Raw genomic sequence first — 23,678 nt, forward strand, 5'->3', positions numbered from 1 at the left:
AAAAAGAAAACCAACTAAAAACCGATCTGCTTTATAATAGCATGCACTGCCAGTTATGTAATATTTACCTTTATTTATTTATACACACACACACACGAAAACCTGTCCATTCACTAAATGACTGGGTGGGCCATGCTCAAGTGCAGTTTAGAGTTCCTGTAATCTGCTTATCTCACACTTACCTGCCAAGGAATTACTTGGTGTTAATTCAGTTTGTTTCAAGGTAGAAATAACTAAACTTTCATTAGTGTCAACCTGTTTGGGGGCACTCAAACAATAACTAGATTCAGAAATGCAATACTGCAGTGTTCATTATAGGGGTGATTCACTTATTCATTATAGAAAGGAGATAAAGTATTTAATGAAAATCGCACAGTGATGGGTATTTGTGATCCTGTGTCTACCTTGGAATCAAGCCCATTATGAACTGGTTGATATAGGGTACAGGAAAATTGTTTTAAGGAGTAAATGGGAACACCTTTCCTACCCTTGTCAAGTTACTGACACAATTCATGAGGCACCGTCTCTTCAGCAGTGTTTTAAAAAAAGAATAGTTTGAAAATTACCTATGGGCCTTAACAGGACAACTGTTTCCAGCTGCATTCACACATCTGAGGACTCAATGGCTTACTTCTCTTTTCTTTCCCCTATTGTGTGTTTTCAAGTATTTAACTGGAAGTATCACTGATTGCAAGAATAAGAAACACTAACTTTGCACTGAAGACCAATACAGACAGTGGGTTTTAGCATCTTTCCTCATGACAATTGGGTTGTTCCATCTAATGTCTTCTATGACGTGTCAGCAAAGTTTTCTTCAATTAAGTATGAAAATCATAGAATTGAAAAAAGAGCCACAACCAACTACATGAGGCTATATTTCATCTAAAGCATGTACTGCTTGTTACAATAAAGCATGAGGTATTGCCCTGCCCCCAAGGGGTTTACAGTCTTGTTGGGATGGCAGGGATATTCATTTGTGAAAGACAAACAATATAATGTTCTATGTGCCAGTTGAGTAGGACGGCGAAGGAATGGGTTCTGAAGGGGAAGGGAAACCCTTGGGGGTAGGATAGTTTGAAAAAGGACTTCAATATACAACCCAATTGAAAATGGTTGAAAGAGGAAAGTGGATGTGGCTCAATTGATAAAGCCTCTACCTACCATATGGGAGAACTATGTTTGATCCCTGGGGCCTCCTGGTGAAAAAGAAGAGAAAGCATGTCTGGACAGTAAGCCAGTGCCTGCGTGGCGAGCCGAATACTCGCACAGCGAGCCATGTGCCCACGTGGGTGCCCACGGGGCGAGCTGAGTGCCCACCTGGTGAGCTAAGTGCCTGCATGAGTGCCCACATGAGTGCCAGCATGTGAGCCAGTGCCTGCGTGGCGAGTCAGTGCCCATGTGGCAAGTTGAGTATCCGCGTAGGAAGCTAAGGGAAAAAAATGGATGGAAGACTAGAATAGATGTTTCTCCAAAGAAGATCCACAGATGGGCAATAAGCACGTGAAAATATGCTTAGCATCATTAGTCATTAGGAAAATGCAAATCAAAACCACAATGAGAAACCATTTCACACCCTCTAGTATGGCTATTATCAAAAAAAAAGAAAAGTGAAAATATTAGGTGTTGGTAAAAATAAGAAGAAACCAGAACCCTTGTACATTGCCAGTGGGAAGTTAAAATGGTATGGCCCTTTTGGAAAACAGTTGGGTGATTCCTCAAAAAGTTGAAGATGGGATTACCATATGACCCAGCAATTCTACTCCTAGGTACATACCCCAAAGAATTGAAAACAGGGACTTAAACAGACACTTGTACACTAATGTTCATGGCAGCATCACTGGCAGTAGTGGAAAGGCGGACACATTCATCAATCGACGAATGTATACATGAAATGTGGTCTCTCCGCACAATCGAATATTATCCAACCTTAAAAAGGAAGTTCTGATACATGCTAGAGCATGGATGAATCTTGAAATCTTTTTGCTAAATAAAACAAGCCAGACACACAAGGACAAATAATACATGATTCCACTTCCATGAAATACCTACAATTAGCAAATCCATAGAGACAGGAAATAGATCAGAGGTTATCAGGCTGGCTATAAGATGGAATGGGGAATTATTGCTTGATGGGTGCAGAAAGTTTCTGTTTGAGGGGATGAAAAAGATTTGGAAATGGATGGTGGTGATAACTGTACAACACTGTGAATGTAATTAATTCCACTGAACTGTACACTTAAAAATAATCAAAATGGGAAACATTGGGTTAAGTATATTTTACCACAGTAAAATTTAAAAGGGAGGTGGGAGTGCAGCTTCACAGAGGAGTCAGGACTTGACCTGGGCTTTGCAGTATCAGAAGGATTTAGAAAAGCAGCAGAGGACATAAACCCAGGAAAGCAAGGGCTCTGTGGGAGGAATGTGCCGGGGGCGGAAGGTCATGGCTAGAAAAGCAGCCAGCAAAGAGCAGAGAGTTCCCACGGGGCGTGGTTAGAAAGATGTCTTGGAAACTAATTATGAGGAACCTGATTGGCCCAGGTTTTGTTTTTCACTCTGTGTCTTTGACGCTGCAGAGTGAAAAGTATAAGTGATGTTGGCACGGCTGTGCCAGATGGAAGGGATAACAGCCTTGGTCGGGATGTTGATAATATGGAAGGATACTTAATAGGAAGCAGTGACGGACCGGGGAAAAGAAAGGGGGTTGATGGTTTTTCTACTTTCCCATATCTGCAAAGTCCAAAATATAAAACTGGATATTTGGAGGCCGGCCGTACCTGGTGGGGCTTTAAGTTCAGCAGAAACCCAGCTGCTCTCTTGGAGGGGTTGACTGTTCTTAAGGATCGTCTGCACACTTGCTGAAAAGCCTTTATGAAGGACGGTGACACATTTGCTTTCAGTGTTCTTGGTTTCATACTAAAAATAAAACCCACAAGTCATGATATGTAAAAGGGAAACAGCCTTATTAATAGAATGATTCTAATTGAATATGCATGTTCTTCCACTTCTTAAATGGCACATAAATAAAATGCAATGAAATAGTTTTGCTAGAAAAAGTAAAAATAAAACTATCATCATCATAATATTATAATAATCAATTCCTCAGTGGTGTATGAACACATTCTTCTTATAAAACACATAAAATATTACACTGAAGGCCCAAGTCCCCTTTGATCACCATCTCTAATCCCAGTCCCCTCCACAGAAGTTCCTCTTTGGCAGAAAAACCTCTAGAATTCCATATCAACTGATTAGTACTAAGTGCTGCTCCCTTTGTTTAATTTTCTTGCACACCTACTATGGGCCAGTTGCTTTCACATTTCCCTGCAGTAAGCCTGAGATGCTGAGAAGTTCAGAGACTGGTCCAGGGTCACAAAGGCAGGTCCAAAGCCACAAGGGCAGGAAATGGCTGAACCAGCATTTGAACCAGGTGTCTCGGACCCTGTACCCTGTCCTTGGGTCCCTTCTGTTTTGGGGGACAGCGGGGAGAGGAGGCTCCTTAAAGGAAACATAAAACCAAAATCTAATCCACTGAATTTAGAGTTTCAAATGTTGCTTTTATTTTATTGTGGTAACATATACATAGCATAAGATTTCCCATTTTAGCCATTTTTAAGTGTTCGATTCAGTGGTATTAATTAAATATGCAGTGTTGTGCTCCCATCACCACCATCTATTACCAGTACTTATTCATTACCCCAAACAGAAACTCTGTACCCGTTAGACAATAGCTCTCCATTCCCCCCATTCCAGCCCCTGGTAACCTCTAATCTACTTTCTGTCTTTTTGAACTAGCATATTCTAGATATTTCATGTAAGTGGAGTCAACAATTACATTTTCTTAAGCAAAAGAATTGTCTCAAAGTTAAACTTTTCTGTGCTGCTGTTTAATGATAAGGAATGTGCCTGACACCAGGTCATAGCCATTTCAACAGGCACACTGCTCTACTGGGCGTACAACAAAACGTCCTTTAGTGGTTTGTTGATGTTACTTAAAATTGTATTTGAAACAGAAATGCAGTCAAAATGAATATTTACTCTAAATAACCATTGCCATTAGAATAAACACTTACATCATCTTCTTGTGGTGCATTTATTTTCACCTTATATTCTAGATTAACCTTCTTTTGCTCTTGATCAGGATTTGGTTCCCAACTTAAAAGAACTTGAGCTAAACCAGTAACTTTAATGGTGAAGTTGACAGGCGGGAGAAGTAAAACTGTTGATTAAAAGATGAAAGAATCAACATGATGTTCAATCGTACATAGGTAGTGCTTTAAAACCTTTAAAAATCTTTTCTTGTATGGTGTGGTATGGTATTTTTTATGGCTATTAGAACGTGTAATACTGAAGTAATTTTGGAAGGACTTTCTTTAAAACTATTTTTACTCATTATCTTCTTTCCCCTTGCCCAGGTGTTTATCCACAATAGCTACATGTTCTTTATTGGAATATTAACAATTTACTACTTTGTTTTCAAACTAAGGGTCATCATCCATTAATGGGCAGTGATAATTTTACTGGTTATGACTAGCAATTTTCTTTTAACGATATCGAAGAGAATGGAATAGAAAATACCCGGGTGTATCAAACGTTGTAAGAATCGGTTCTGTTTCACGAAACTCTTGTTTCCATCATAGAAATGCAGTTATATATTTTTATGGGTACTGGTTCACCATGTAAAATGTATTTATTTCTTATAATTCACAGTCAAAAAGTTTGTAAGCAAAAATTTTTAAATAGGCATTTGCAGAAAGAAATGTGTTTTTTTCCTTAATGAAACACTTTTTTATTTTGCTTTAAAAATAAAAGCTTTCTTTTAAATTACAAAATCAATACCTGTTCTTTGTAAAAATTTTGGAAAGCAGAGATGAGCAAAAAGAGAAAATAAAATTCACCTACAATCCTAAGCAGTGAAAATAGCATTAACATGTGATATAAGCTCTTTTTTCCTGGGCGCATATCTATACATCATTTTAAATTATTTAATAAAAATGAAACAATGCTGTACACACAATTATGAAACCTTCTTATATCCACTAAGTTGTCCGCATTTTCCCAAGACCTTCAATAACCTTCCCACCGTCCCTTAACTCTACATCCACATTTGCCACATACACTTCACCTTTCAATATGGTAGCCACTGGCCTCATATACTTACCAATTTTAAATTAATTTAATAAATAACGTCAACTATTTATTACCTTGGTCACGCCAGTTATATTTCAAGCGCTCAAGAGTCACATATGTCAGTAGCTACAGCATTGAACAGTGCAGATATAGAGTATTTCCCTTCTCAGAAACTTCTATTAGAACGAACTATATAGGGAGTAGGAATCATGTGGCAATTTTTCCTTTCTTAAACTCTGTTGTCAGACCAAACCTATAAATCAACAAATTTCTGAGCAGAACAGGACAGAAGCTTATTTTTTTTTTGTTCCTGAGCGCTTCTAATCATTTCCCTGCATGGGAAGTGCAGCCATCAACTCCAGCCTCTTTCCATAGTGCTCACTGAAGCAGGGAAATTGCATTTTAGCCAACTTCACTTCCTTAAAATATAGCTTGTTTAAAGGGTTTGTATTCTGGTAAAAAATAAATATCCTATCCCTTTAAAAAATACACATGCAATTTCCTAATTGAGGGTTTATTTAGGGGGAAATAAAGCCATGCTTTTTATAATGTATTTTTTTTATAAAAGACATTTTTGAATTGAATATAAGCTCCTTACATTTTTTATCAGAGAGTGAGTCCACTTGCAGAAGCGCCATGGCCCCCAAAATAATCAGTAAGGCAGCAGCCATGATGATCACATCCTGCAGAACAAGAGAGATCAAAATCCAAATCACCTCCTCTTGCTACTTTTAAGAAAAACCGACAGCTGCTTCCTAACATAAGATGCAGTCATTTGGCCATTTAACACGTATTTATGAAATATCAGTTATGTGCCAAAGATACAAATAAGAACCTAAAATGTAGGTCCATACATAGTCTGAGAGGCAGAATGAAATGTAAATGAATCACTATAGCCTAGTCTAAAAACTGTTCTAATAAAAGCATGTATAGGACACAGCAGGAGAAAAAAGACTTCTGAATTGATTCCTATGAGATGAAGTAGAGTTCTTAAGACACACAAGCAGGGAATACACAGCATATCCAAATCCAGGAGAGAGAAAAGTAACCAGTAGAGGACTTGTATTCCACGGGAGACCAGAACAGATCTTTGAAGTGTAAAACTTCTAGGCACAGCTGATAAAATTGAAAATAAATGACATTACTGTTCTCATTAATGAATATTTAAATATGAGCTAACACGACAAGGAATTTAAATCTAAAGCAACTGTAATGAGCAAACTTGTGCTTCTTTGAGTTTTAAAGAAGCAGAGCTCTGGATGGACCCAAACGAGAACAGGACACAAAATAAATTGTAAACATAGTGGCAGACCTCAAGAAGACAACAATTTCCTACCCAAAACAACTGGGGGTGAGGAGTATGTGTAAAAATGAATCTAGAGTGGAAATGTTATAATAATTCAAAGTGGCAGTGTGAAAAAGCTGATATGCCAAGCCGTTATAAGAGTAAGTTAAGTCTCAGCATCCTGTTTTATGTGTCAAAGGAGACAATTGAAAATCGCTTGTTGGGAATTGTATATTCAGAATCTTAAGTTTTCCCTCTGCAAATTTTGAAAGGCATTATGATAAGAATTTAACTTTAAAGAGCAAATAATATGTCTGGCTTCCACCTTTGTGTGCTGTACTCAATTTTACAAAGTGCTACTTAATGGTCTCCATGACCTCCTCCTTACGAGTTGGTAAGGAACACGTGTTTTAATATCCAATTCACAATGAAGGAAAGGAGTCCGAGAGGCTAAATAATCGGATCGAGGAAGTAAGAACTCGGACCCAATCTCAGATCTTCTCACAGCAAAATGTGTATCGTCAACAAAACATTGCTTTAGATTTAAGTTCCTTGTCATGTATCATTTAGTACTAACTAAAATGAATTATAATTTTCAGTTTAAAAATTTATTAAAATGGGTTGGAATTTTCCAAATTTAGTACTGGTAGAAACACAGAAGGTAGACACTGGCCAAAAGAGATACTGTTAGGAAATAACACAAAGTGCTGTTCCTTCATAATTACTTCTTAACTATGAAATTAGTAAAATGCCACAAAGTATAGGAATGAAACAAGAAATAAATCACTAAATTCTTCTCTCAAATAACCTTAAGTATTGCTAATCGGTATTATGCCAATTTTCAATTTAAAAAGTCCTTTTCTTTCTCTATGATGATTCCACACCATGTAGAAAAATAATTTTTTCAACAACAAAAACAAGTTCTCTAATATTTTTAAAAATTTTAACAAGAGAATTTTAATGAATTAAAGGGAAGTGTTAGTGGGAGCAGGTGTAGCTCAGTGGTTTGAGTGCCTGCATCCCATGCTCAAGGTCCAAGTTTCAATCCCCAGTACCTCGTAAAAAAAACCCAAAAGACTAAATAAATAAATAAATAAAAGGGAAGCATTAGTAATTTAAGAAGCCTGAGAAGCAAAGATAAAAAATAAAAATAAACAATAACAATGAAGACAGCTTCCACTTCAAGTTATAAAGGTGATGTCAGCATTTCCTGAAATGACACTAAATTTGCTTTAAGTTTGCACTTATTTTCAATTAGTGGGAGGAATTCTAGGTGAGAAAAAAAATGCAAATTGGATATTCCTTACTGATTTTCACTGACGGAAAAGTAAGTAGTGTTATAACCATGCTTGAAAAAAATAATAAAGATCTATTTATTCTTTGCAATTAAATTGTTGAAGTAAATAATGAGACTGTTGAATATCACAGTGGGGGGATAATTTGATATTTTACATAGCTGAGCACTTCCCTAGAATTTGTCATCTATTCCAATTCTATAATTGCTGAAAATATAATTATTTTTTAAATTGATTCTGTTCTTGTTATTCATATTTTTGCTGTAGAACAACTGTAATATTTTTTCTCTTCTCTTCTCATTATGATATTTCCTATTTAAAAAGAAGATATCTTTGAAAAAATCAGTTGTCCTATAGTCAATACAAGATCCTCAAAGAGGAGTTTCAAAGTGATGATATATATCTAAATATTACCAAATATGACAAATTTTAGTGAGCCAGGATAAATTCCACACAAGGCTGGGTATCATTGGAGCTTCCACATTTGGCCCCAGGTTATCTATGATTCTGTTCCCTGAAAGCACCTCCACCCTGACCCACGGCCCCATGATATTTCTCATCCCAAGCACAGCAATCATCCCTGCTGGAAAAGCAGCTCAGACCTCTTTGGGCCATCTCCTTAATCCAAAGAATAATTCACTATCATACAGATGTCAGTTGGACAATATTTTATCGTTCCAGAATAGAGCTACTATTGCACTGGCTTAAAAAATATAAGTCACAGTATGTTCAACTATTTCTTCCTCACCTGTCTACCAATTAATATGCGAAGAAAGCCATTACGTTGTTAAAATCAGATTCAAATTAAGCTGGGTAAAGCAAACACAGGTTGCCTACCTACAATCTGCTGGGAACAAGGGACGGATGCTCTGTCTCTGACAGATCTTAAGCTACTTGCTCATGTGACATTTCACTGGCCGATCTAAAATTCCTCGAGTGCTCTCTGAGAATCTAGCTTCTGGTAGGTGGCATATTCTTTCAAATCTGGGAGAAAACAGGAACACAATCTCTTGCCCTTTTAGATGTCTCTGAAAAGCTGGGTCAAGTCTTGACAATTGGCAATGGGTTTCCCCAGCGTTCCTGAGAATTTATCAAATTCTACCGAAGTTCAGACTTGTTGATATAAATATTTCCCCCTCTTTTTTTTCCTTCAAACTTATTTTTCTGTCTGGGGAATTAGCTTTACAGCCACAGCTGTATTTGCAGTCCTGTTTTCGGAGCCTTTCTGAGTCAGCTGTGGTAACGCCTAATTCCAGACTCAACCTTGGTGGACAGAAATTGAAAGGCAACTGGGAGGATTTACGCTCTGTTAGGCTCACCAGTGCTCTCAAAAGAAAAGAGTTTACTTTTTACTTCCTCTTTTTTTCCAGTACAATGTAACCAGCAATAAAACCTATTACCTGGGGATAAAGAATAAATAAATCAAGACGTAAAATGCAAGTTACATGTAAGGCTAAGTAACACTGCAAACCCCCAAATGCAAAGCCGTGCACACTCCTAAAAATACAAACCAGTAATAAAGATCACTTATAACGCACGGAAGACCTCTCCTGGACCTCAGATGAATTTTCTGAAATAGTCTTAAAATATAACTCATGGGTTCAAAATGTGGTCCCAGACATAAAACATTGTCAGCTCAAGTGGAAATAGTTCTGCTACTCTGAGTACTTGGAAAATGGATGACGTTTTCTACATCGATCCCAGTAGGGAATATCTTCCCGTTAACGATACGTGGCGTGATCCGGCATCCTGCGCCCACGCCCCGCACTCATGCGCATACCTGGCTAGGGATGATCCTCTTGTTTCCGTCCAGAACTCAACAGTGGAGCACAAGGACCAGGTCTGCCGTGTCTGTGGCTGCAGCCCCAGAGCCTAGCACGTAGTCAGGCCCAAGACAGATGCTAAACATGCCTAGCCAGGTATAGAATAGAGGCGAATCAGTACAGAGTCCTTCACAAATCAAGTTACGTTTGTTAAAACCTAGCTAAGGGACAAGGTAGCTCGGAGCGCGGCGGGGTTGTTGAGCATGCAGCAGACCTGCTCTGTTCTGCAGAAGGTATGATATTTTGATGCCCTGTCTAAAAATTTCCCCAAGCAGCACTTCAAGTAATGTAAACAAATGAGGTTATTTGATTTCCAAAAGGTTGTTTTGCAATGAAAATTTTTAACAAAAAGCTAGAGATTTAGTTTTCAATAACTGTGAAAGAGGGCATGGTAGGTTGTTGTCTTTTTGTTTTTGTTTTTTTGCACTAAATAGAAATCCTACCCGGTGATGAAATATTCAGTTAACCATAACTCATTAAATCAAATATCAAGTACATTATTCAATATGGCTATAGAAACAGTCACTTCTCAGGTGTTTATGAATTTCAGGCTCGTGGGCTATCAATATATTCTGATCTTTCTTTGATTCTCTTCTTACCTATTTTTTTAAATTCCACTCCATTTCTTCTGTGTACATTGGAAATATTTGTTTGCTGTGAGTAAATAATTAAATTAGCATAAAACCAAGTGAGGTATGTGGGCAAATTTGGGAACATTTTTATATAAGAGCAAAATAATCTTGGAAATCCCAGAACCTCTGGAAGAAACAAAAAGCAGACCATCTTCAGTTAGATGCAATGCGGTTGCCTAACTTCTAATTGCTTCTTAATTTGTAGCTTTCTTAATGAACTCTCAAATTTTCTAGCCAAGAGATCTTATCTTCTATACTTCTATACTTCTAATTCATATATTTTCATATATTTTCTGGGGATTCTTGGCAGAACATACGTTCTCATTTCAGTTCCATAAAATCTCTGGAGCAGTGGCAAACAAGTGTGTTATATAAGTGTTAACAAAAAAAATTAAGATGTTATTTTAATATGACACTCCTGGTCATAGATTTACACACCTCAATTAACCAAAATCCAAGAATAGAATGCTATAACCAGAATCAATATCATGCACCTAATATAAGTTTTACAGCACCATTTTTAGGCCCGTCCGTGCTAATAATAGTTATAAGTGGTTTTGTTTCCCTTTTCATTATTTAATGTTTTATTATTAACAAATACATTATTTCTCATTTTTTTCTATCCTCTCCCACCCCCCAGGTGAAATGAAATGATTAGTAGGTACAGCAGAGAGTACTACTGGAACAGATGTCATAGGGAAAAAAATTATTTGATCAGTCTGTGATAAATGAAGCATTGATCCCCACTTACTGAGAAGTGCAGTTGCCATGCGATCGGAAGCAGCACAGGGGCATTGAAAATGAACCTTATCTCTGGGCGCACTTTCTGACTGAGAGGCGGTTCCTCGCTGTTTCATCATCCCAGCTGCAATGGTTAAAAACGCACCGGCTGTTTCTTGTCCGGTGGGATGGCCCCTGGACTTCTCTAAGCCCACACCGAGGAGGAGCTGTAAGAGAGCAATCGGGCACGAACCTTCATTGCAGCTCCCTGTGACTAAACTGCTGTCAGATGGAAGGCTGTCTCTTGCCCAAATAGCTGCTATCTGATAACTGTCCAGTCTGCATTTTCACTCTCTTGCAGAGATGCTTTACTCTATTCGAGTGTTGAAATTAACTCTGATTCCTGGGTGACAAGATGACCACGTTTTCTGTGGGCACTCGAAAGCTTTTACTTCTCTTGTCTTTGAGCGCTTCCTTCAGCTAGAGTATGTAGTGCACCTCTAGCCCCTACTCCAACACCAGGCACTTGATTTGACAAGAAGTGGGGCAGGAGCAGTGCACCTCTCCCTCTGTGCTGAGCCTTAGCAGCTCTCCTCAGCCTTTAGGGGATGCCCTTGGCCCTTCTCTGCTGTTAGCACGTCTTGCACTCCCAAGTAAACATAGGTGTGGGGAAGTGATTCGGTTGTGATAAGTTGCTGGTGTTTGAGCATGGGCTCGTCTTCATAAATTACAACAGCGGCAGTGTTGGTTTGAAGCTCTTTCTAGGACCTTCCCTTTAGATCATCTCACAATGCGCAGCGTAGCACCTCCTGTCCTGGGTGTGCTTCGATTTAAGTAAACCGCCTTACGTTTTCCTGTCTTGGCCCCATTTCTGTCTGAGGAATTACAAAGTAACTTACTGGCAAAGCTGATCTTAAAAGAATGGGCTAGGCAGTACTATTACGTGGGTATGAAAGTGACTTAAAGGGAAAGTCCAAGGTCACATATATTACTAACAGGAAAGCTAAAATATGTAACATGGAACTGTATAGCACAGTAAAACTGCATTTGAAATATGAATATGGGTAAAAATGCATATATAAGACTGTTTTTCTTTGAAGTTGAACAAATGTGTATTAATACTATGAAATGTTAATATCAGACCAAAAAAACCCATTATGCTAAGTGAAAGAAAACACATACTGTATGATTTCATTTGTGTAGATTGTAAATGTAAATCAATTAATGGGAATGGAATTGGATTGGTGGTTGTGTGGGGCTGGGAAGAGATGGAGAATTGAGAGGTGTCTGCGGAGGGGTGCAGAGTTTTTCTTTTTGGATTAATGAATTTATTCTAGGGTTTTTTGTGGAGATGGGTGCACAACATTGTGGTTATGCTAAGACCCATTGATTGGACACTTTGGAAGTACCATATGGTGTGGGAATGTATCTCAATAAAACTGCTTAATGAAAAATAAATAATGGTAAGAATAGCCAGAAATAGTAGGTATGTATGACAAGGGAAACAAAGAGATTGAGAGGTGAAGAATTTTCTTGTTTGTCTGTTTCTGTTTATTATTTTGAAATTATGAAAATGCTCTAATAGTGATTGAAGTGATGAATGCACAACTATGTGATTATACCAACTACCACTGATTGTACACTTTGGATGAATTGTATGCTTTATTTAATATGTATCAATAAAACTGATTTGTTAAAAAAAAAAAAAAAAAGGCTAGGTACTACAACATGGATGACCCTTGAAGATATCATGTTGAGTGAAATAAGCCAGGCACGAAAAGACTAATACTGTGTGATTTCACGTATTTGAAATATCTAGAAGAAGCAAACTGCTTAGAGACAGATGGGGGTTTATGGGTACCAGTGGCTGGGCATGAAAGGTGTCAGGGTGAGGGGCAAGAGGAGAAGAGGGAGTTATGGCTTAATGGGCGAGGAAGGTTTTGTTTGAGGAGATTAAAAAAAAGTAGAGACGATGGTTATCAGTGATGATAGAACAACATTGTGAATGTAATTAATATACTACTGAATTGTACACTTGAATGTGGCTACTTTAAGTTTTATATTTATTATAATAAAAAGTTTGAAAAAAAAAAGACAAAAAGAATGTGCCAGGGCATACAATGGATAATAATTGTGCTTAATATATTGGCTGAGCCAGATAATAGTAGCTGCCTCTGAAAGGGGGACTTCCGGTTTAACCTAAATTGGTGAATGATACTGGAAGCAGAGGGTCCAAGGTCCATGTGGAGGAGACTCAGGGAGACAGTGGGCTAGGTTAGGTCAGTTGTTTGCAACACGAAAAACGATGGGCACCCTGACCAAACTTCCTCAGAGGCTCCGTGGATGTATGTGCAAGTTCAACGTTATGTCCTTACAGCACCAAAGGTAGCTGTTCTAGCGGTTGCCAAAACGAAACCGGATCAATCATCATTCAATGATCTGAAAAACATGATTTTCCTTGGGGAAAGGAGAAGTAAAAAAAGGAACAGAGATCCATTTAGTTGCTAAGAGACACACAGGAAAGTTTAGATATAGCATTAGTCACCCGCCTACTCTTTAAATCTCTGCGCATCTAATTCTTCACTAAAGAAGCCATTAAAAAAACTTAGTTCTTCATCATTGCTGGGGCAAAAATTTCTGGTCTGAAAAGCTGCTGTATTTTCCCTATGTTTCTTATATTCATTTATTCAACCAATATTTATTGGTGTCCTACGCCAAGCCCTGTTAAGGGTTTAAAGAAAAGTAGACCTGGCTACCACCCCAGGTACAACCTCCTGGGTTACAGGATCTTTTCTCAATTCTGCTGATGAAGAGAACCATGAGCTCTCATTTTGTCTCTACACCCTAGTTCTGCATATGCCCAAAGGAAAATAAGGCTTTGTATAGTTTATTTTTTTTGTGGCAACAATTTTCTTCTTTAGAATCGATTTTAAATGTCCAAAGACAGTATGATGGAACATCCTGGAAAAATTTTCAAAAATATTTGTTTTTTTTTTTAAAGAGAAATCAAATTTGCATGTATCCCTTAGGAAACAAAGCAATGTAGGATTAGTCAAATAACAAAGGTGAAAACATGAACAGTTCGTAACATGGAAATTTAGATTTACAGGAATCAACTTGAACTCTGGCTGTAGGGCCTGTCAAATATATCTATTTCTAGGAATCTGCCAATGGAAATTATTTGAAGTGTAGATCAGGATTTATACAAAAAGGAAAGAGAGAGAAATTCTTTGCACGTTTACTTGTAATAGTGAAAGTAATACAGGAATAGTTAAGAAAATATATAATATCTTGAGGTTTAAATATTATGTATAAATAAACACAAAAAGTGTTTATAAAGAAAATTTAATAGCACAGGTATTTATTATGGTGAAGTGAAAACAATAAGAGTATATGTATGGCATATATAACATCCCATTTTCTTCATATGTGGGAAAAGGCCAAACTGATAGAAGCAGTTATCTCTAAATAGTAGGCCTATCAGCTATTGCAACAGCACAAACAACCACAGACAACTCAGTGGTAAACAGTGATGTGCATTTACATCTTGCCCTTGTGTCTGAATTTTGCCAGCGGTCTGACTAGTCTTGGGCTGGGCTCAATTGGGCTTGACTCCACACCACAGAATTGTACTCCTATCCCACACCTTATACAAAAAATAATTTCAAATGGACCAAAGACCTAAATGTAAGAGCTAAAACTATAAAACTCTTAGGAGAAAATAGGCATAAATCTTTGTAACCTTGGATTAAGCAATTTTTTCTTAAATATGACACAAAAAGCATAAGCAACAAAAGGAAAATATGATAAAGTGATCACCAAAATTGAAAACTATTTTGTTACTAAGGACACCATAAAGAAAATGTAAAGCCAACTTGTAGACTGGGAAAAAATATTTGCAAATAAAATATCTGATAAAGGACTTGCATCTAGAATACATAAAGAACTCTTACAACTCTGTAATAAAGACAAATAACTCAATTTTTTTTTAAATGGGCAAATGATCTGAGTAGACATTTATCCAAAGACGTACAAAAGGCCAATAATCACATGAAAAAATGCTCTACATCATTAGCCATGATGGAAATGTCAACCAAAACCACAATCAGGTGCTGCTTCACAATCACCAGGATGGTGAAAATCAAAAAGGCAGATAATAACAAATGTTGTTGAGGATGTGAAGAAATTGGAAACCTCATATCCTACCGGTAAGATTGTAAAATGGTGCTGCTGCTTTGGAAAACAGACTTATAGCTTTCCAAAAAAGTTAAACGTAGAGTTATCACATGACCCAGCAATTCTATTCCTGGGAATATACACAAGAGAAATAAAAACATATGTGCACAAAAAACTTGTGCTTGAATGTTTCATAGCAGCAATATTCATGAGAGCTGAAAAGTAGAAATAACCCAAACGTCCATTAATTGATAAATAGGTGAATAAAGTGTGGTATATCCATGCAATAGAATATCATTTGCTAATAAAAAAGAATAAGGTACTGATATATGCTACAACACACATGAATCTTGAAAACATGCTAAGTGAAAAAAATGCCACTCATAAAGACCACATATTGTATAATTTCATTGATATGGAATGTCTGGAATAGGCATATTTACAGTGATAGAAAGTGTATTAGTGGCTGCCAAAGGCTGGGGAGGATTGGAAAGAAATAGGGAGTGACTGCTAATGGATGTGCGGTTTCTTTTGCGGGTGATGAAAATGTTCTAAAATTTGTTATGGTAATGGTTTCACAACTCTGAGAGTATACTAAAAACCATTGTATTGTACACTTTAAATGGGTAAATCGCATGCATGTGAATTATATTTCAAAACTGTATATTTTAAAAGTGCTAGAAAGATGCCCTAACGGGATTTAAACAGAAGCCCAGGTAGTTGTTAGAAAAGTTCCATATGTAGCTAAAATTAAAAGAATGTTTTACTCAATAAAACTATCTGTTACTTAAGCTTTTTCAGTTCTTTGCGTGGTACCCAGTTCTTTGTTTTCAAAACCAGATGTGGGAAATCAACCAGAATGAGTAGAGCAAACAAAAGCTACACAGTTAAACTTATTTATTAATAAATTCATAGTCAAGTTGTGGAAATGTAAGTATTTAGAAGATAGTGATGTGGCAAACCAGTATTTACTAAACATCCCTTACATGCCTGGGAACCTGAGTTGCTTTATACATGTTATTATATCAATACTCTATGAACCTATTTTACAGATGAGTAAACTGGGGTTTAGATAACATGTAGCTCAGTTTCCTTGTGATGCCTCCCCAAATTACACTGCCCAGGATGGCAAAACTTTTATTTTAGAATTGTCATAATTATTTAAAAAGAAATAGTATGATAATGGTTTGACCTGGACTAAATATCTTATTTGGTGGTGCTGTGGGAGGTGGGATGGAGGTCTTGAAGAGAGAAAGAAAGGATTCCTTTTGAGATATTTCTATTTATTTCTGATTAAGTCTGAACATCATTGCCTCTGGGAAGAACTCTCTAATTCTACTTTCCCTCCCTCCCGTGCGTATTCAACAGCTCCTCATAAGTGTCTTTATTTTATTATTACACTGTACTGAACATTATGTTTATAGCTCTGTCTCTGCCATGAGATATGTGGACAGGTCTTAAATCGTCTAGCTTGACTTTGTCAGAATCTGTCAAGTACCAAGCATGTAGAAGGTTCTCAGGTATTAAAGAAAGAAGGGAGAGATTTTGTGTTGTTACAAGAAGGAATTGGGGAAATGGAGGGGAAATGGATGTGGCTCAAGCAATTGGGCTCCTGTCTACCATATAGGAGGTCCAGATTTTAATTCCCAGGGCCTCCCGGTGAAGGCAAGCTGGCCATGTGGCGAGCTGGCTTGTGCAGAGTGCTGCCCCCTGCAAGGAGTGCTGGCCCACGTGGAGAGCTGACGCAGCAAGATGACTCAACAAAAAGAAACACCGAGGTGAGACAATAAAAGACACAACAGACCAGGAAGCTGAGGTGGTGCAAGAGAATGATCACCTCGCTCTCACTCTGGAAGGTCCCAGGATCATTTCCTGGAGCCACCTAATGAGAACACAAGCAGACACAGAAGAATACACAGTGAATGGACACAGAGAGCAGACAATGGAGGGAGAGGGGAGAAATAAATATGTAAATCTTAAAAAAAAAGAAGGAATTGAACATGAACCTATATTTAAAGATTAAAAATGCAATGGAGAGCATCATAAGGAAGCAAACTTTTGATTTATCCTGGTTCTGATCTGATAGTTGATAATTTAGAGTTTTGAAGGTGATTATTCTTAGAATCTTTACCCCTGGGCCTCTGTTCTTTTAACTCTTATTGAAGCCCCATCTTTTAAAGCTAATGACCCAGTATGAAATTTCAGGACAGCTAAAATTGATTTGTCTATTTACTTATCTCTTTTAAATGTAAAATAAAATTGCATTTGCGTGTAAAATCCCCCAGCACCAATGAAAATTGTGATTCTACATTTGCTGAGAAATATCTTTACTTGTCCTGGGGGAAGCCTTAAACTTTAGTTGACTTCTATTAAACTTTTATGAGAACAAAACTAGTGAGTGACTTTTTCTTCAAACAGGTACTTTCTGTTGTTTCAAAGAAAGAACACGTTCTTGAAACAGAACTTGTCTTTTAGACAAATTACTCAGTGTCTCTTAAAAAGAAAAAGAGGGGGCGTGCAGAGGTTTGAGGACATAACAGCCTCTACCTCAAAATTGCAAAATATTCAAATTAGGTCGTAATTATGTTTTTATCTGACTTGTCTAAATTTTGCCTCAAATATTTTCCCCTAGTGGCCTAAAATACCATCATTGTAAATTCCTATCTTTATACGAAGCATTAGTCTCCCTTCTGGATCCTATTTTAAAATGCACATGCTCTTGGGAGCAGTGGTATATATTAAGGAAGATTACTGCTGTAGGGTTCTGGAGTGAGGATCTAGAAGTATTGCTTTGCTATCTAATAGTTCTATTCCATGTGTATTTTTTTTTTTTTTTTTTGAGATCAAACTACCTGCCTGTAATACCGAAGAGTGAAACAATGGAGAAATCACTCAGCACTGAGGATGACACAATATCCCAAATGACCAATTAATTATTTTTTTTATTAGAGAAGCTGTGGGTTTACATAAAAATCATGCATTTCCCATATACCACCCAATTATTAACACATTGCGTTGGTGTGCTACATTTGATACAATTGATGAAAGCACATTTTTATGATTGTTCTATTAACTATAATCCATGGCTTAATGTAGGGTTCACTGCATGTGATATGCAGTTCCATGGATTTTTAAAAAAATGTCTTCTAGTAACATATATATGACCTAAAATTTCTCCCTTTTTATGATATTCAACTATTTAATTCAGGGCTGTTAATAATGTCACAATGTTTGTTGTGCTATGATCACCACCATCCATTACCAAAACTTTATGATCAACCAAAATAGAAACTATGTACAATTTAAGAGTTAACTCTCCATTCGTTATTCCCATCCCAACCCCTAGCAATCTATATTCTAGTTTCGGACTCTATGAATTTGCTTATTCTAATTGTTTCTAATCAGTGGGATCATGCCATAGTTGTCCTTTTGTGTCTGGCTTATTTCACTCAATATGATGTCACCAAGGTTCATCCATGCTATTGCATGTATCAGAACTTCATTCCCTTTTGTAGCTGAATAATATTCCATTGTACATATATATATACCAGATTTTATTCATCCATTCATCAGTTGACAGACACTTGACTTGCTTCCATTTTATGGTAATAGTTAATAACGCCACTATCAGCATCTGTGTGCAAATATCTGTTCAAATCCCTGCTTTCAATTCTTTTGGTATGTACCCAGTAGAGGGATTGCCAGGTCATATGGTAATTCTATAGTTAGCTTTGTGAGGAACCACCAAACTGCCTTCCACAGGGGTTGCACCATTTTACATTCCCACCAACAATGAAGGAGTCTTCCTATTTCTTCACATCCTCTCTAACACTTCTAATTTTCCATATTTTTAAATAGTAGCCATTCTACTCATTCTGAAATAGTATCTCACTGTGATTTTGATTTGCATTTTCCTGATAGCTAATGATGTTGAAAATCTTTTCATGTGCTTTTTAGCCAGTTGTATATCTTCTTTGGAGAAATGTCTTTTGCCCGTTATTTAAATGGGTTGTTTTTCTTTTTTGTTATTGACTTATAAAATTTCTTTATATATTCTAGATATTTGTTGGTAAATAGTTGTTCATAGTATCCTTTTATAGTCCTTTTTTATCTTTCTTTTTTTTTTTTAAAGATACATAGATCACACAAAAAGTTACATTAAAAAATATCAGAGGTTCCCATATACCCCACTCCTCACACCCCCCACTCCTCCCACATCAACAACTTCTTTCATTAGTCGGGTGCATTCATTGCATTTGATGATTACATTCTGTGGCACTGCTGCACAGCATGGATTATATTTTACATTGTAGTTTACACTCTCTCCCAGTTCATTCAGTAGGTTATGGTAGGATATATTATGTCCTGCATCTGTCCCTCAAAATCATTCAGGACAACTCCAAGACCCAAAAATGCCCCCATATCATACCTCTTTTTCCCTCTCCCTGTCTTCAACAACTCCCAAGGCCACTGTCTCCACATCAATGATATAATTTCTTCCTCTGCTATAGTCTTTTTTATTTCAGTGAGGTCCATAGTAATGTCCCCCTTTTCATTGCGGATTTTAGTTGTTTTTTGGTCCACTCTCTCTCTCTTTATTTGTCAGGCTCACAAACTGTCAATTTTTTTTTTAAGATTTATTTTATTTATTTCTCTCCCCTTTCCTCGCACCCCCCTCCCCCCAGTTGTCTGTTCTCTGTGTCCATTTGCTGCATGTCCTTATTTGTCCGCTTCTGTTGTTGTCAGCAGTACGGGAATCTGTGTTTGTGTTTGTTGCGTCATCTTGTTGTGTCAGTTCTCCATGTAGGCGGCTCCATTCCTGGGCAGGCTGACCTTTCTTTCATGTTGGGCGGCTCTCCTTATGGGGTGCACTCCTTGCACGTGGGGCTCCCCTATGCGGGGGACACACCTGCGTGGCACAGCACTCTTTGAGCGCATCAGCACTGAGCGTGGGCCAGCTCCACACGGGTCAGGAGGCCCGGGGTTTGAACCACAGACCTCCCATGTGGTAGATGGACGCCCTAACCACTGGGCCAAGTCTGCTTCCCTCTTTGTCAATTTTATTGTGTTTTTTCAAAGACCAAACTCTTGGTTTTGTTGATTCTCTCTATTGCTTTTTTAAATTCCCTGTTTCATTTTTCTCTGCTCTAATCTCTATTTCCTTCTTTCTGTTTGCTTTGGGTTTAGCTTGCTCTTCTTTTTCTAGGTCTTCCAATTTTAAAGTTAAGCCTCAGATTGGAAAACTTTCTTCTTTTTTAATGTAAGCATTTAGAGTTATACATTTCCTTCTCAGCACTGCTTTTGTTGCATTCTGCAAGCTTTGCTATGTTTTACTTTTATTTTCATTTTCCTCAAGATATTTCCTAACTCCCTTGTGATTTCTTCTTTAATTCATTGGTCTTTAAGTATACATTGTTTAATTTCTATAATTTGTGAATTTTCCATTTCCCCTATTATATTCTATTTTGGTCAGAGAAGATACATTGGTTGATTTCAATATTTTTAATTTATTGAGACTTGTTTTGTGACCTAACATTTGATCTATTCTGGAGAATAATCCATGTGTTCTTAAGAAGATGTATATTCTGTCATTGTTGGGTGAAGTATTCTATGTATGTCTGTTTGTTCTAGTTGATTTAGAAAATCTCATTCAAGTCTTTTATTTCCTTGTTGATCTGCTGAATAGATGTTCGATCCATTATTAAAGTCTCTTACTTTTAATGTAGAACTGTCTATTTCAAATTTCAATTCTATTGGTGTTTGTTTCATATAGTTTGGGGTTCTGCTGTTAGGTGCATATATATTTATAATTTTCATGTCTTCTTCTTGAATTGATCCCTTTTTCAGCATATAATGACTGTCTTTGTCCCTCATAACAGTTTTTGACTTAGTCTATTTTATGTGCTATTAGTATAGCTACCCTAGCTCTCTTCTGTTTACTACTTGCATGGTATATATATTTTTCTATCCTTTCATTTTTGACCTTATATCTTTGAATTTAAGACAATTCTCTAGCAGACAGCATATATTTGGGTCATGCTTTTTTATCCATTCTGCCAAATTCTGCCTTTTGACTAGAGCATTTAATCCATTTATATTTAAAGTCACTATTAGGAAGCAGATTTGGCCCAACAGATAAGGCATCCACCTACCACTTGGGAGGTCCAAGGTTCAAACCCAGGGCCTCCTGACCCATGTGATGAGTTGGCCCATGCACAGTGCTGATGCGTGCAAGGAGTGCTCTGCCATGCAGGGGTGTCCCCCGCATAGGGAAGCCCCATGCGCAAGGAGTGCGCTCCATAAGTGCAGCTGCCTGGTGCGAAAAAAGCACAGCCTGCCCAGGAGTGGTGCCGCACACACGGAGAGCTGATGCATTAAGATGATGCAACAAAAAGAGACACAGATTCTGGGTGCCGCTGACAAGAAATCAAGTGGACACAGAAGAACACACAGCAAATTGACACAGAGAGCAGACAGCTGGGACAGGGAAGGGGAGAGAAATAAATAAAAAATAAATCTTTAAAAAAATTTAAAAAAATAAAAAAGAAATAAAGTCACTACGGATAATGCAGGACTTTCTTCTGTCATTTTGCTATTTAGTCTTTGTAAGTTACCCTTTTTTGTCCTCAGTTATTCCATTAATGCCTCCTTTCATATTTATTTGATTTTGATATTGTACCATATTGAGTCCCTTTTCCTTTCTTTCTAGATATATTTATCATATATTTTCTATGGGGTTAAAATTTAACATCTTAAATATATAGCAATCATATTTGACTTGATACTAACTTGATTTTAATAGCATACACATACACTGTTCCTATACTCCTCAGTTTCCCCACCTTTTTTGGTACTTGTTACAAATTATAACTATACATTGTATGCCCTACATCATAGGTTTGTCACTATTTTTTATGCATTGCATTTTAGTACCTATAGGAAATAAGAAGCGGAGCTATTTGGCTTTGCAATGGCTGATGCTCTCCATCAGAGTTCAGCCCTCCTAAAAGGAAGGTTAGTCCAAGGTATTAATAAACACAAAGTTCAGGGCCTTCCCTGTCTTTTCTGGGCCTCTTTCTTGTCCTGGGTTTTTGCTTGCTAATGGCCTTAGGAATTTACCTGTTTTAAGGAGTTAGAATGTCCCTCCTGCTTGACAGGAAATAGACCTTCTCCTTCTCCCTGATGTTCCACTGTGGTTCTAGAAATAGGTAAGCCTTTGCTCCAGATGATGCATCTCAGTGCTTTCAGTTGCCTCAAGCTGCTTTTGTGTGGAAGGCAAACTCTGAGAGCAGGGAGCATGCCAGAGAAGAGTTTCCCAAATGAGTCTTTCCAAGTCCATACAAGGCCAGGGGTTCCCAACTGCCCTGGGCAGAGGGTGAGATGAGGTACTGTTGTAGCAGAGAGAGGTTGGGTGATCGTGGTATTGAAGGCCGGGACACAAAACTCTTCTGAGAAGGAAGGTTTATTAACAGTCAGCCGGGGCCAGTGGACTTCTGTCCAAAGACTGAGCCCTGAACAGGTTTTCTAGATCCCTTTTATACAGAGGATGTAGGAGTAGGGGGTCAAGCAGGGCTTTTATGCAAAAAGGACTTTCTTTATTAGTTTCTTAGAGTTTTAGGGGGTTGTTTGGATACCAGGTAGGATTGGATTAACTTATTACCCACTTTCAAGTAAGCTTGAATTAACATATTGCCCACATTTCAACTGGGTGTAAGTTTGAATACGTATTCAGTCTGCTTCCTTCCTGAATATTCAAAGCCTATGGAGCCTATACCATTAATTGGCTTTCCAGAAACTAGGCAAACTTGGATATAGAATTAGGTAAGTTTGAATTCATGCACAGGCCACATTAGTAGGGGCTCGGGGAAGGTGACAGGAGCTGCTTCTGTGGTCTCCGAAGCTGCACTTTCTTGTCTTGGCCCCTGCCCAGCAAATGCAGCCCTTCCACTCTCCTCCTCAGATATGAGGAAGTATACCCGTCTTTAGGTCTCCTCAGCTGCCTTTGTCCAGGGCAGCTTGGAAGAGTGGCTACTCTCAGACCTGGGCCCCCAGTGAACTGAAGTAGTTAATCAAATGTGACCAGCAATCGGCCAACAACCCTCTTCCTCCAGATCTTGGGGAAGTGGATTTTTTATGTCCCTCTTTGTCACCAGTGAGCCATTCCAGAGGCCAGACCCCACTGCTGCCTGCCATGAGAGTTGGGGATGTGTGCTAGTAACTGTAGCACTGAGAGAGCAGTTTACTGGTATTTAGTGCAATTTACTAGCCTCTTTTTCCCACTCTTCCCTGTATGCTGTACAGTGTTCTACTGAACTCTGGAGTTCAAAATACTTGATTCAAACAGTTCCTGCCTGATCAATAGCTATTCTGGTGGAGAACTGATTCCTGGAGTTTCCTACTTTGCCATCTTCCCATAGTTCCTCCCAATTAATTATTTTATAACATATACAATTTCTCCCCTGGTATACCTGAGTCTTACCATCCTCCTAGTTACTAATGTACAAACTAGGTGTTGTGTAAAACTGAACAATAGCCTCCAAAAATGTGCACTTCTTAATTGCCAGAACCTGTGTACATGTTGCCTTACATGGCAAAAGGGACTTTGGTGATATGATAGAGT

The 23,678-nt window shown here is 37.8% G+C and overlaps 1 protein-coding gene across 3 annotated transcripts in view; it reads right to left on the reverse strand.

Moving 5' to 3' along the window:
* IL5RA (interleukin 5 receptor subunit alpha) overlaps positions 1 to 23,678 on the reverse strand; it is a 73,010-nt gene that overhangs the window by 28,490 nt on the left and 20,842 nt on the right. For 2 of the 3 annotated variants that reach the window (XM_058288393.1, XM_058288392.1), the window contains exons 2-6: positions 10,914 to 11,109; positions 9,488 to 9,618; positions 5,726 to 5,810; positions 4,071 to 4,216; positions 2,775 to 2,913 (exon numbers count right to left, since the gene is read on the reverse strand). In XM_058288393.1, the coding sequence (XP_058144376.1) occupies positions 2,775 to 2,913; positions 4,071 to 4,216; positions 5,726 to 5,798 (358 nt within the window). In that variant the 5' untranslated portion in view covers positions 5,799 to 5,810; positions 9,488 to 9,618; positions 10,914 to 11,109. The remainder of the gene's footprint in view (positions 1 to 2,774; positions 2,914 to 4,070; positions 4,217 to 5,725; positions 5,811 to 9,487; positions 9,619 to 10,913; positions 11,110 to 23,678) is intronic. The other variant, XM_004483110.3, reaches the window with a different exon arrangement.

The sequence above is a fragment of the Dasypus novemcinctus genome, chromosome 26, assembly GCF_030445035.2.
Source record: "Dasypus novemcinctus isolate mDasNov1 chromosome 26, mDasNov1.1.hap2, whole genome shotgun sequence".
Lineage (NCBI taxonomy): Eukaryota > Metazoa > Chordata > Mammalia > Cingulata > Dasypodidae > Dasypus > Dasypus novemcinctus.